The sequence below is a fragment of the Mus pahari genome, chromosome 1 (genome assembly GCF_900095145.1).
Source record: "Mus pahari chromosome 1, PAHARI_EIJ_v1.1, whole genome shotgun sequence".
NCBI lineage: Eukaryota > Metazoa > Chordata > Mammalia > Rodentia > Muridae > Mus > Mus pahari.
This window is the reverse complement of record NC_034590.1, coordinates 80,631,597-80,644,457: the sequence shown is the minus strand read 5'-3', so window position 1 is coordinate 80,644,457 and position 12,861 is coordinate 80,631,597. Positions and strand designations below refer to the sequence as shown.

At 52.2% G+C, this 12,861-nt stretch overlaps 1 protein-coding gene and 1 long non-coding RNA gene across 5 annotated transcripts in view; one reads left to right on the top strand and one right to left on the bottom strand.

Annotated features, from left to right (window-relative positions):
• Positions 1 to 12,861, bottom strand: part of Ampd3 (adenosine monophosphate deaminase 3) — a 46,211-nt gene that overhangs the window by 6,385 nt on the left and 26,965 nt on the right. For all 4 annotated transcript variants that reach the window (XM_021191668.2, XM_021191657.2, XM_021191663.1 and 1 more), the window contains exons 5-12: positions 12,363 to 12,582; positions 10,397 to 10,526; positions 5,577 to 5,771; positions 3,813 to 3,944; positions 3,160 to 3,323; positions 2,530 to 2,656; positions 1,401 to 1,564; positions 309 to 429 (exon numbers count right to left, since the gene is read on the bottom strand). In XM_021191668.2, the coding sequence (XP_021047327.1) occupies positions 309 to 429; positions 1,401 to 1,564; positions 2,530 to 2,656; positions 3,160 to 3,323; positions 3,813 to 3,944; positions 5,577 to 5,771; positions 10,397 to 10,526; positions 12,363 to 12,582 (1,253 nt within the window). The remainder of the gene's footprint in view (positions 1 to 308; positions 430 to 1,400; positions 1,565 to 2,529; positions 2,657 to 3,159; positions 3,324 to 3,812; positions 3,945 to 5,576; positions 5,772 to 10,396; positions 10,527 to 12,362; positions 12,583 to 12,861) is intronic.
• Positions 4,933 to 5,975, top strand: LOC110317252. Its single transcript, XR_002380305.1, has 2 exons — positions 4,933 to 5,029; positions 5,425 to 5,975. It is a non-coding gene; the product is annotated as an uncharacterized LOC110317252 (long non-coding RNA).

Sequence of the window (12,861 nt, the reverse complement as noted above, 5' to 3'; positions counted from 1 at the left end):
AGTGGGCTGGGGGGGAGAGGGTGAGAACATGAGTTGGGTAGTGGGCTGGGGGAGAGGGTGAGAACATGAGTTGGGTAGTGGGCTAGGGGGGAGAGGGTGAGAACATGAGTTGGGTAGTGGGTATGGAACTAGAAGGGGGGAAGAATATGATCCAAATATGTGAAAATATTTAAATAAAAATTGAAGTGAAGCCAGGAAGACTACGGTGGCGCAGCCCTCCAGGGGCCATGGCCCTCAAGGAGCACTGACCAGAGCTCTGAAGGGGGTGGGGGATGGGAACCCAAACCCCACACGCGTGGCCCACTTACCTTCTTGAGCAGCAGCCCATGGGAAATGTTGTCGGCAGTCAGGAAGGCAGACACTAGGTGAGTGATGGAGCCGGCCTCCCCACAGTGAGGCCGGAACAGGAACGTGCTCAGGCCCCGTTCCCTGTCAGAGGAGGCTCCAGGTCAGGATGTGCCCCTGGCTTACACTGCCCACATCCCTCTGGCATGGTCAGCACAGCTAAACCATGCACCCTAGAACAGCCCCTCCCACAATTCGGAATCCAAGGGCAGAGGAGACCAGACATAGAGAAGGGTCCTGGCCCTCCTCCATTCCCCATGTCCCCATTTCCTGGCTTTCCAAGACTGTGGCCTCCATCCACCATGAGAAACCAGGTGTAACCTCTTTGCTTTAGAAAGGAGCAAAGGCCCAGGGTATGACGTGTGTTGAAAGACACTGAGCAGGTCAGTGACAAAGCCAGAAGCAGAAGGCCTGTCTCCCAGAGCTCAGCTCAGGACCACCTCCACCCTGGTCCCAGGCCCTTTTCTCAATCCCATCTAAACTCCCACATCATAGCCTGGACTAGCTCAGTGCTAGCCAGTGAGAAGGCACACTCCAAAGGAAGGTGTATGCAATATTAGACTCTTAGAGAAGGGAATGTAGCCGTGTCCTGTGTCCTGTGACCCAGGTTTCTGGCTCCTGCCAGTATGTGCTTTGTCTGGTTTGTGGAACCATTCCACGGGAGACCACACTAAGACTTATGCAAATTGTATCTGTTTCACTCTGTCTCTCCTGTGTCCAGACTATGCCTATCACACACAAATGCAGGTGTGCAGATTGCTGCCTAGCAGTAAAGAAGCATGCGTATGGTCAGCGTGTCCCAGGTCTCAATTCTCCTGTCTCCCAGATATAATAGCCCACATGGTGTGTGGTGAGTATGTGCATATGAACATGTGTGTGCAAATGTACAGCATCATTGCACACATACTGCATATCTGTGTTGGCATGAGTCTTCTCAAGCATATGCCCACATGTGTGAGCAGTGATGTGATACATTTAAATACCACGTGGATGTGCAGGTTGGCAGAAGGATCGCATGCATGTGCAACACAGGCTCATGCCAGGGCCTCACCCACCTGCGGAGGTTGTTCAGCACCATGATGTTGGCATACATGTAGTACAGGTAGTAACTGTAGGGTGGGTTCTGCTCGCTGGTCCAGAGGTCTGGGCTGGGACTCTTGTCTGAGAACATGTGGTCACTGTGCTTGGATTCATCATCCACACTGTCAAACCCAGTCACCTGTGTGGGAAGTAAGGATGCTGACACTGAGCCAGGGCAGGATAATCAATCCAGGACTCGGTTCAGCTCCCCACAGGGTTTCAGAGCTCACACTCCTGTTGGGGACCCTGGGCCTCTGCGTTGGCCCAGTAGGCCAGCCTGGAGAATGCCAGCCCCTGTGTATTAAGGGAGACAATGAGGAAACTGAGGCTGAGCCAGATGAGGCTGGGTCTGAGCTGCCAGGTTTCCCACTGCTGTGCCAAGGAGGCCAGTCCTGCAGGGAACAGCAGCCACTGCCAACGGCAGCAGTGCCAGGCTGGGGTGGGGGCAGGGCTACTTGATATGCTGGGCATCTACTACCATCCATCAAGGTCCCCCAGCCTTACAACTGGTCAGCTAGTTAGTACTCAAGTGACACTGCGTGGGGGAGGTGGCTGTGGTCTCATTTTAATGTTGAGCAAAGCAGGACCAGAGTGGTTTAAGAAGCCGTCCAAGTGGGATGACTAGACTCTGGGACTAAAGAGGTCCAGAGCTGGATTCAGAGTTACAGGTAGAAGATTCCTTTGGTATGTCAGGTATAGCATGAGACACCAGCTGGGTGCCTCGCAACAGATCTAGGGTCCCTGGCTAGGGGTATCCATGGCCCCAGAGGCACCTCTGCTTCACTGGGAAGAAAGCCTAAGAAATCCTTTTGATCAGGTATCTCCAATCTCCAGGCTAAAAGCTACGGATCCTTGCCCACAGCTGCCCTTCTAGGGACAGACGCAACCTTCCCCTGCGTTGCCAGCAACCACTACCCTGAGGAGAAGTTTCCCTCTGTTCCTTTCATTATACAGCCTCTTGGAGCTGGCAGCCCATGCCTGGGTCCAGGAGCTGGGGAGGGGAGCTGAATGGGAGGCCGGAGAAGGTGAACCGGACCCAGGGGTGGGGCAGGTGTGTTCTCCCCCACCACGCTGGGCTCACTAGAGGCCCACCCCAGCACTTACGTATTTAAGGAAGAGATGAAGCTCCCGATGATCTTGAGGGTTGATGGTAGCTTTGAACAGGGGAAGGAAGATGTTCTCCAGCATCTTCCCAAAGTTTGGCAGTAGTTTCTTTGACCTAAATATATCACTGGGAAAACCAAAGGCTTGCTTGGTAGGAGGACTTGGTCTGCTGGGTGGAGCCAGCCACTTTCCCAGCAGAGCAAACAGCCAGTACCGTCAGTGTTTGTAAACTGATGGGCATCTTCCTGTGCCCATCGGGCCACTGCCTCAAGCCAGAGGCCACTGCGAGTGAAGGGGTGGAATTCAGGCTGGGTGAGAGCTGAACTCAGCCCCTCTGAACCCCATGCCCAGCCCAGCTGGAGATGAGAGTGTCACTCCGCATGACGGCCAGGGAGGCCAGCCATGTAGGACACTACGGGTCATCTCATGTCCCAGGCTCACCCAAGTCTTCAATGAGAAGAGAGGGTAGTCCCCCACAAAGGCCCTCTCATGAATTCTTCAAAAGCAAAAGTGATGTGTGAGAGTTGAGCCCCACCACCCCTGCCCCACCCTCAGGAACATACCCGGGAGCCATGTAGGACAGGCTGTGGGCCCCTGAGAACCCAGGGCAGACAAGTGCATGATACTCACTAGATGCGGGGCACCTGGATGATCCAGCGCATGTTGGGTGAGTAGACCTTATGCTGGATGAACCAGCGGGCCAGGCTAGACCATTCCTTGGGACTGCGACCATAGATGGAGAGCCGCGGTTCTGAGTATTGGTACTTGCTGTCCTCTAGCTCCCGGGCTACTTCCTGATACCAAGAATTGAGTCAGTCCAAAGCCTCCCGGCTGCACGGGAGACCCCGTCCCTAGGTGGGCCCTGGGGTCCTTCAGCTACCCGCTCATAGGTGGAAAGGCTGATCTAAATCCCTGCCGTTGCCACATAAGCACCCACTCCCCTGCCGAGGCTTCTCCTGGGAGGGAGGCCAGGGTCTGACACCAGCAGACTGTAAACAGGCCTGGCTGCAGAACCAGGCTGCACAGCAGCTGCTGTGTCTCCACCTGGAGCCAGCCTGCCGCAAGACTGGATGGCGCCAGGACGCTAGGAGCTCTTCCCTTCTCGCCCCTTCCCTGCCATCCGGCCCACAGGACACACCTGTCCATGCTCGAGAGCAGGAGACCAGCGCCTGCCTGTGTTGGGTGGTAGACAGAAGGGCCTTCAGGGGGAGGAAGGGACAGAGGCTCACACGCGCCCCTACTTTTTGAAGGCAGGTCTCTGAAGAGGCTGAGGGCTCACTCACCTTGACCATGCGAGCAAAGTACTCTCCCCCGAGGTAGTTCTCAGTTTTCAGATACAGGTCCCGGAGCTCGCTGGCCCCCACGGGGTTGTACTTGGAGTTGAACTTGTCGAAGCGGTGAAATGTCTGGCGGCCCTAAGGAGGAGATCACCGGCTGGCTGCCTCACATTTCCATGCGGTTACCAAATGTGTTTCTCCTGGCCTTTCTAAGACAGCCACACTGGAAAATGTAGTCACCCCCTCCTCCTTTAGCTCTAGATCCCCCTCCCTCCCTTTCTTTCTTTTAGACAGAGCCTCACTATGTAGCACAGGTTATCTTCTAACTTGCAATCCTCCTACCTCATCCTCTATAGTGATAGAATTACAAGCATGTGTCACCACAACTTTCTGCATGAAACCTTGGACATTCTGTGTGCCAGGACCATGTCCCCTCAGTCAGCCATAGGACTCTTTGGACAGGCACTCTATGGTCAAGGTCCTGGAGGGCTGAGGAACATAACTGACTTAGAGAGCAGTGGGCACAAGGCCACTGAACAATCAAAAGTATCAAGTTTAGGGTCGGGGAAGATGGCTCAGCAGCTCATCTGTTTACTGCTCACCCCAGAGTCAGATGAGTCTGGATGGACCAGAGTCAGATCCTCAGAAACCCATACCAATGCCAGGTGTGCATAGTGGCCCCACTTGTAATTCTGACCTCAGAAAGCAAAGAGAAGGGAGCCCCAAAGAGGCTGGCTAAGGCGAGGCTCTATCGATGAGCTCTGCATTCGATTGAGAGACCCTTATGCTTCAGTGAATACGGAGGGAGAGCCATCCAGGATGATTACCAGCATCAACTTCAGGCCTACACATACACATACATGTGCCACGCATGTGCAAAAACATACACACATACATCACAAAAATATAATCAGAAAAAAATTAAGTTTTACTCTGGCTTTCTAAGTCTGAATTACTCTGTGAACTTGTTACATTTGGGTTAGTTATCGACTATGGTCTAATACTTGTGCTATTTTCTACCTTTTGAATACTGAAGATAACGCTGCCATGAACAGCGGAGTGCAAGTGTCTACTGAAGTCTCCATTTTCAGTGCCTTCAAGGTTGTGAATAGAAGCTAGGAAGTCTATGGAATTCTATAGCTAACATTTTAAAGGACCACTCTGCTGTGTCTATAGCAACTGCACCATCATTCAGCATTTTAACAACTTTGAAAATCAACAAGGTGCATGATAGTTATCACTTTTTAAGTCTTTTTTTTTTTTTTTTTTAAACATGTATCGATGTATCGATATTTTTACTTATGTGCCTGCTTGGCTGGATGGGCGCTGAGTGCATGCAGTTCCCGTAATGGCCAGAAGAGGGCGCTGAGTCCCTAGAACTGTAGTAATAGGTGCTCATGAACCTCTGACTGTGGGTTCTGAGAACCGAAGCCGCCTTCTTGCAAGAGCAGAAAATGGTCTTTCCTCCATCTCTCCAGCACCACAGGCATCATTTTATTGACAAGAAAATGAAAGTTTGAGCAATTCACCTAAGGGTACATGACTCCTAAGTGATTGAGGGGGATTAGAACTTGTAACCATCCGACTTCACGGTCTTCCTTTGACTGTTTGTTCCCAGTCTCACTATTCAATAACACCAGATCCCTTCCACTGCTCTACTACAAGCAAAGGCAAATGATTTCCCCAGCCACCAACTGTCCACGCACAGGCATGCTGGCTTCTGTGAGCAGAGTACTCCTGATGGAGGTACCCAGGGCAGAGCTCGCTTACCGCATGGACATCCAGCGAGTCCACCGTGAGGTCGTAGGGGTCCATGTGCAGGCTGTCGAACACCTGCCGCAGGGTGATCTTCCGACCGAGTTTCTCCGCCACAGTTCTGTCGGGTTCTGTCTGGTATGTGTGCTTGATGAAACGCAGCAGGTGCTTCTGGTTCATACAGGCCGCTGCGTGAATGTGCGTGTCTACCTGGAACACACCACCCACTGGTCAATGAGCCGGTCCCCTCCCCTAGTGACCAAAGAGCCTCAACCCTCCAGGTGGAACTCAGCACCACACTGGCCGTGGACAGAGTGCCCACCATCCCCCTTCCTATTTTTCCTCCGCGCCTTGGAGCTCATCTTCGCTCCTGCAGGCCTGCCACCCAGCCTATATCCACACAGCATCAAGATATTTTTGTTTTGGTTTCTTGTTTACCCACTTGACAAGTCCTCTCTTGCATACTCAGTCCCAGCACTTTAACCTGGAATTAAAGCTGCGTGCAATCATAATTTCTCCTCTTCCGGCTGCCCCCATCACATGTGGGGAGCCACGTTTGGCTCCTCAGACACCAAGCTGCTCTGTGGTATCACATTGCCCATGCCTTTCTCAGCCTGCAGGCTTCCTTCCTTCCTGTCGAGCTCATCTGTATTAGTCTGCCTCCTCAGCATGGAGCCAATCCTGATCTCCTGGGCACAGCTAAGCCATTCTCTCTCTTGCCCAGCCTGGGCACCTGGTACAGTCATCCACATTGGTGGGCACATCCTCATGACCCCTCTTATGTGTTTCTATCTGCCTGGGAGCTCCTCAAGGACAGGGACCAGGTCCACTGCATCCACTTCAGCACCTACCCAAGGATTGGTCCAAAGTATCAGTGAGTCAATGGAGAATGAATGAATAAATGAATGAACAAACGAATGAAGAGAAAACCGGTGCCAGCTGTCCCAATGGGTTCACATAACCATTGAGATTCACCCCTTCCCACTGACTTCTCTGGGAATTACCAAAGCAATACCCCCAAAGAACATTAGGAGGGCAACCACCACACCTTTCTCAGTCAACTCTACCTCACCTGAGCCCAGGGTTTTCAAGCCCCATTCTGAAACAGACATCCTGACTGGAAGCCAACATGTGGACTCAGACCTCAGAGAAAATTTTGACTCACAGACAGGAGTCAGGAGCTTGTATCCCCTGCACTTGATGGAAACACAGATTCCCCAAAGGAGGTGCCAGCCTGGAGCCCAGTGCGATCTTGGCTTCCTTATTGAAAGTCTCAGGTCTTCTGTGTCATGCTAAACTCCTGTAACATCGAGCTGTCTCTTCACCTCTGACCTCTCCTGTGACAGCTCATCCTCACCCCTGACCTATGCCACCTGTGCCTTTAAAGATTATTTTTATTCATGTGTATGTGAATACATGCATATACACCAGAGAGTGGAAGCGGGAAGGGGGGCTTGAGAGAAAGAGGAGTCCCGAGAAAGAGAGACAGAGACAGAGACAGAGACAGAGACAGCACAAAGAGGCAGGGGGTGGGGCTGAAAAGGGCAGCAATCCCCTGGAAATGAAATCTCATGCAGTTGTAAGCTGCCTACTGTGAATGTTGGGAACTGAACCCCAATTCTCTGTGAGAACACCAAGAACTAAGCCACCTGTGCCTTTAACTTTTCTCTTTAAACGACTCCCAAATGTGGACCATGAGCTGAAAGTCCCAGAACTAAGTAATTACCTAACGGACATCTCTATTCAAGGAACTCAAAGACAGTTCAAATTTAATGTACCTCCAGAAACGTACTCTCTGTCTCAGACCACAGTGCAAACCTGACCATCTCCTGAGGACATCTCCTGGCCCTCAGTGTCTTGAGAAATGACAGAGCCTGACCTCGGAAGTTCATTGTGGAAAAAGTGGGCGGCCTTCCCACCCTCTTCTCTCAGTACCAGCCAATCACATCAGTCCTACCTCCCAAAGTGTGTTCCACCCCCACTGCCACCAAAGAATCGCTCCTGAGTCCAGAAGGACCTCTTTCCTGGCCTTGTGGCTTCTTCCCTTGTCCTCTGTCAGCCACACCACCCGCGTGCACATACAAGCTAGAGTGGGCTGTTTGGGGTTTTTAGAATACGCGAGCACTCCTCACATTTCCTGTCCTATCTCCCTCTTCCCTCCATTTTCTCGCTCTTTTTACTGTGTTTCACTTACAGGCTGTCACCTGGCTAATGCGTGCCCTAGAGACACTGTGGGCATGCCAGGTCACCTCTCATGAACCCAAGAAGACAAGAGAGGTCACAATTCAGGGTGCTACCTACCAGACTCCGGCATGCACTCTAGAACTGCAGCAGACTGGGCTCTCTGGCAAGGCTGGGGGGAGGAGACACTGACCTCAAGCTGGGGAATGCTGTCCACAGCTGGTTGGTCATCTGTTAAGACATGCCAAGCCAGACATTTGATCTATTGGACTTGTCTGTCCATTATCCCAGCCAGCCCATGGTATTGGGGACAGTGCTCACTCATCAGGGACCTGCCTGCCCTCAGTTCTTGACCTTCCTCCAGGAAAGACAGAAGAACTCAAAGCTGTGAGATGCAGAACGTCCCATGGAGCAGGGCTGAAGCTCCAGCACTTCATAGCCGAGAGACAACAAGGAGGTCAGCCTGGCTTCACTCACTGCGGCACGGCCTACCTCATTCAGCATGACTCCACACATTCTTTGCCATTCTAGCTATGTCCTCCAGCTTGGCAGTCATATACACAGCCTGTCACAGCTCCCATGAGTCACAAGTCATAGAATGAAACCAGCTGGGCCATCCAGGAATCCCCTAGTCCAACTTGCAGAATAAGTAAAAAAAAAAGGCCTTCATTTTAGTGTCTTTGTCTGGCTGGAAGAATCTACATGGATACTTTACTGTCACGTGAGAGATCAAGGTTCACAGGAACCATGCCATTTCAGTGAAGCACTATTTGATGTCTGAGACCTGAGCTAACGGACACTGGCTAGTCTCACACTCATGGCAGACATGAGGAATCGATACTCGTCCTCTTTCTCTAAGCTTGAATAGCTTCAGGGATCCAATCCCACTTGATCAGGCTTGGCCCAAATGATACCTATGATGTCCCTAATGTTACGCTTTACCAAAGTAGGCAATGCTCATTTCTATTCAACATCCAACTTACAAGTAGCAAACACAGTCCTTCCTTCTTAGCAGTGGGCAGAAACTACATGCTCAATTATAGGGTCCTGCTGGTTGGGACTCCCAATATCAAAACTTATTCCTTACTACCCATGCTGACATCTGCCACGCCCCAGGCTCTGGACATGACAGCCACCATGGAAATAGGGATACCCCTTCCCTGTCACTGTAGATTTTTAAATCTCAGTCTTGTCCTTAGAACCCAGATTTTGAATGAGAAAACAAGTCACCCAGCATCCAGCAGGCCAGCTCTCCTGCCCTGGAGGACCAGGCCTAACTCAGCAGCTCTGGATTCATACATACGGGCCAATCTAGGTGCCAAAAACCAGACTGTTGTGGATAGAGCAGGCATCAACCCCAGACTGTCAGGGAACCCCGAGAATCATATCTTTTCTCTCCCACATCACGGCCAAGGAGCAGCCCAGAGAGAGTCCTGGGCCGTCCAGGGATGACCGCAGGGCCATCAGAAGCACCGTTGGCTAGCCTGGCTCCAAGTCTCAGGAGTGACAAAGGCCCATAGCGCTCGCTCACACTTGCAGAGGGCGGGGCAGGGCTATGCCAGGCTGGGGGAGATGTTTCACCCATCTACCAGGGTATGTGCTAAGTTCTCACAGAAACTGAGCCACCCAAAGAAGGAACAGACAGTGGCTGCTGTGTCTAGGGAAGTGGCCTAACCACAACCTTTCACCTCTGCCCATGCATCCAATAACCCTCGCGTCCTACTCTTACTTTGGAAGCCTCTTGGTCCAGAGTCTGAGACTTACGGCATTCTTTAAGAAGTCCACAGGCCTCCATGGTTCAGAACCTTCCCACAGCTCTGCAGGCCTCCCTCTACCTGGCTGTCACCCACCTTCCAGCCCCACATGTTTGCATGCTCTCTCCTCCCTCTCCCCTTCTGACATCTGCACTCTCTGCTCCCTCCCCAGAGGGCCACTGTCACTCATTCCTTCCCCTGTACCACACACCCTCTCCTCCTCAGTTCTGGCCTCTCTGAAAGCCACTCCCCACCCCTGTCACAGCACTTGTCTCTGGACATTCTTATGAGCAGAAAGTGAGTCTTGCTCTCCATCTGAGCCATGCTCAGCATGATCGCAAGTCTTCCTTCCCCTGGAAGAAAGTGGAAAAGCTACAGGCCAGGATCCTTTAACACACACACACACCTGCCCTGATGCTGCCCCTGCAGGGAGAAGGTGCCAGAGCCACTGGACCACTCCAGGGGCAGAGGCTGGAGCGTCTCAATGCTTTGCTTTAATAGAGCTGACTCCAATGGAGACTGCCAACTCCTAAGTCCAGACAGGTCCTAGCAGCTTTCCCTCTGTGATGTCTCTAACACATCCACTACCCTAAAGCCGCCACTGTTAAGACCAGTTAGCAGGCTCTGTTCTGATGCTAGAGAAAGACTTGCACCAACACAGACTTTCCACCATGGATCTAGAGTGGTACCACAGTATCTGAGACAACCCGATGCAAGGATGCAGTCTGCCGGTCCTCCTACTGCACAGATGTGTTTTATCACACAGGCTACTCTGGTCAAGAAATGTCCAGCCAGGAGACCTGGTGCTCACCCAACTCTGGACCTAGACAGACCCAGGGCATCATCCCCTGGGCCCAATATGGGGCCAGGTGAGTGGCTTGGACACCAGTTGCCACATACCTTTCTCACATTGTAAAAGTCCCTGTGGGGGTTACTCTTCAGTTCCTTGAACTCTGACATTTCATTTAACATCTCATGAAGGCTAAACTTGGATTCCAGAAAGTTCAGTCGTCGGTGACAATAGGTTTTCCTGCAAGTTGGTGAGAGATAGAGACCCCAGTAAGACATCAAACGACAGTTTAGCAACCTCAAGACAGTGACCCGGGCTGGAAGGGTCAGGTTCTGACAGCATGGAGGAAGAAGAGCCGAGATGTTTCCAGCTTTCCTCAGACCTGGCTGAACTGACCAGCACACACATGTGATGACACCACATGAGCAGACAGTCAAGACATGGGAGGAAAGCACCAACTCTGAGATCCCATGCAGGTTTTTGTTGTCCTATGTGTTTGGGCAATTAGCACAGGGATAACCATCCCATACATAACTATGGAGATGGTACCATCCCAGACTGAAGCCCCTCCCATTGTTCTTATCTTTCCTCCACCCCTGTAATCCTTTAACTACAGAATTCATTGCCCAGAATGTCAATGGTGCAGTCAAACTACTATCACCTGCCTAGCTGTGGATGCAGGGGCATCAATCCTCCTCCCATGACCAACTGTGCCTAGATTCCCACGACCTGAGGGATTCTCAGCTCTGAGATTCTTGGGCAGGAAGAGGATGTTTACAGTGAGGAGCAGGTAAGGAACACTGAGACAGAAAGCTCTGTGGGACTGACACCCCAGGATCCCCGCCCAGGGAAAGCACTCCCAGGGAATAAGTTTTCCTCAGCAAGCTAAGATGCAACTCACTGCTATGACCAGATGTCTCCCACACCCAGCTCAGCTGCCCGGCCTCACAGAACTGACTCTGCTCCCTCAGTGGTCTCAAACAGCAGCTGCCTGCATCTCCCTAGGCCACCATAAAGAGCAGCTGCTTGGAGCTAGAGAGATGGCTCCGTGGTTAAGATCACACACTGTTTTTTCAGAAGACCTGAGTTTGAGTCCAAGCATCCAAATCATAACTGCCTGGAACTCCAGCTTCAGGGGGTGTCACAGCCTCGGACCTCCTCACATGCAGACATACACGCGTATATATAAATAAATGGCAATCATAACATTTTTAATACCAGTGTCACTGTCTGTCTATAGAGGCAAGCCCTGAGTGAATCAGGGATCTCAGAGTGGGAAAGGACTCTGAGCTAGTGAGAGATATAGACCCCAGTAAAACATCACATCAAACGTTAGGTTTGGTCACTTTGTCCAGTGACTGTCCCTTGATAATTTCTCAGACAACAGTCATTGCTCACACCCCTGGTAAGAAGGGATTCCCAGAAACTGTCCTTCCCCTCCTGGGTCTTAGTTCTGGCCTCTGCTCAGTGAGGACCCAGAGCTAGAGGCCCCCCCTCCCCCATCCTACTCTGTCTCAGGGGAGGCCCACGCCCTTCACAGCAAACCCAAAGGCAGGAGTGAGCGAGGGGCACAGGACACTCTTACGGCCCCTGCCTTCCCAGGCTCCCACTCCTAAGGTTCAGGTAACTGAACCTTAACCATTGGTTGGCTCAAATCCCTGTCAGGAAGAAAGCCACCTCCCCTGTCAGCCCCAGCCAAGCGCTCTTGAGCATGGGTGGGGACACAGAGGGCTCCAGGATCCCTGCAGGCTACTTTCAAAAGCATAGGAAGCCCAGTAGCTGAAACAAGATTCTTTCTTTATTCCTCCCTCCGTGTTCGCCCATGCCCGGGGCTGGTGGCTGGCAGTTCTCCGCAGTGTTTCCTTGCCTAAGGAGAGGGGTGGCAGCTGATGCTGGTACACAGTGGCCACTACCACACAGAGGTTTCCACATGCCCATGTGCAGCAGGGGGCAGCAGCAACAGCTCTAAGCCTGTGCAACCCCCGTAGGGAAACCCCGGATGGAGTGCAAGCATCGAAGCCTGCTCCTTCCCACACACCCACACAACAAAAGGGGGAGCCGGGGGAACTGGCTTACGTGGGGCCATCGGTGATGAGTGCCAGAATATGGCTCATGTCCACGATGTAGGTCTCCAGGTCAGGGTAGGGTAGACTGTGGGGCTCCTGGCGTTCCAACGTCGTCTGATTGTCATACACAAAGAGAACCCCTCCGTGCATGCGAACCAGGTAGCCCAGGTTGGGGGGTGCATCATCCAGGCAATAGGGGTCTTCCTGGGGCAGTGGGGGAGGGTGGAAGTCTGCAAAACAGGGCGAGTGGTGGCCAAAGGACCAACGGAGAACACTTTGTCAGCCTCCCTGCTTTGTCTCACTCTCACCACTGTGTGAAATAATAGTTCTTCACACCTTGGGTGTCAGAGGACACACTGGTCTGTGTTGTTAGCTGCTGTAGTCCAGACTCTAGACAAGCCAGTCCCGAGGCTGGCACACCAATGCGTGTGTGTGCAGAGACTAGCACACCAATGCGTGTGTGTGCAGAGACTAGCACACCAATGCGTGTGTGTGCAGAGACTAGCACA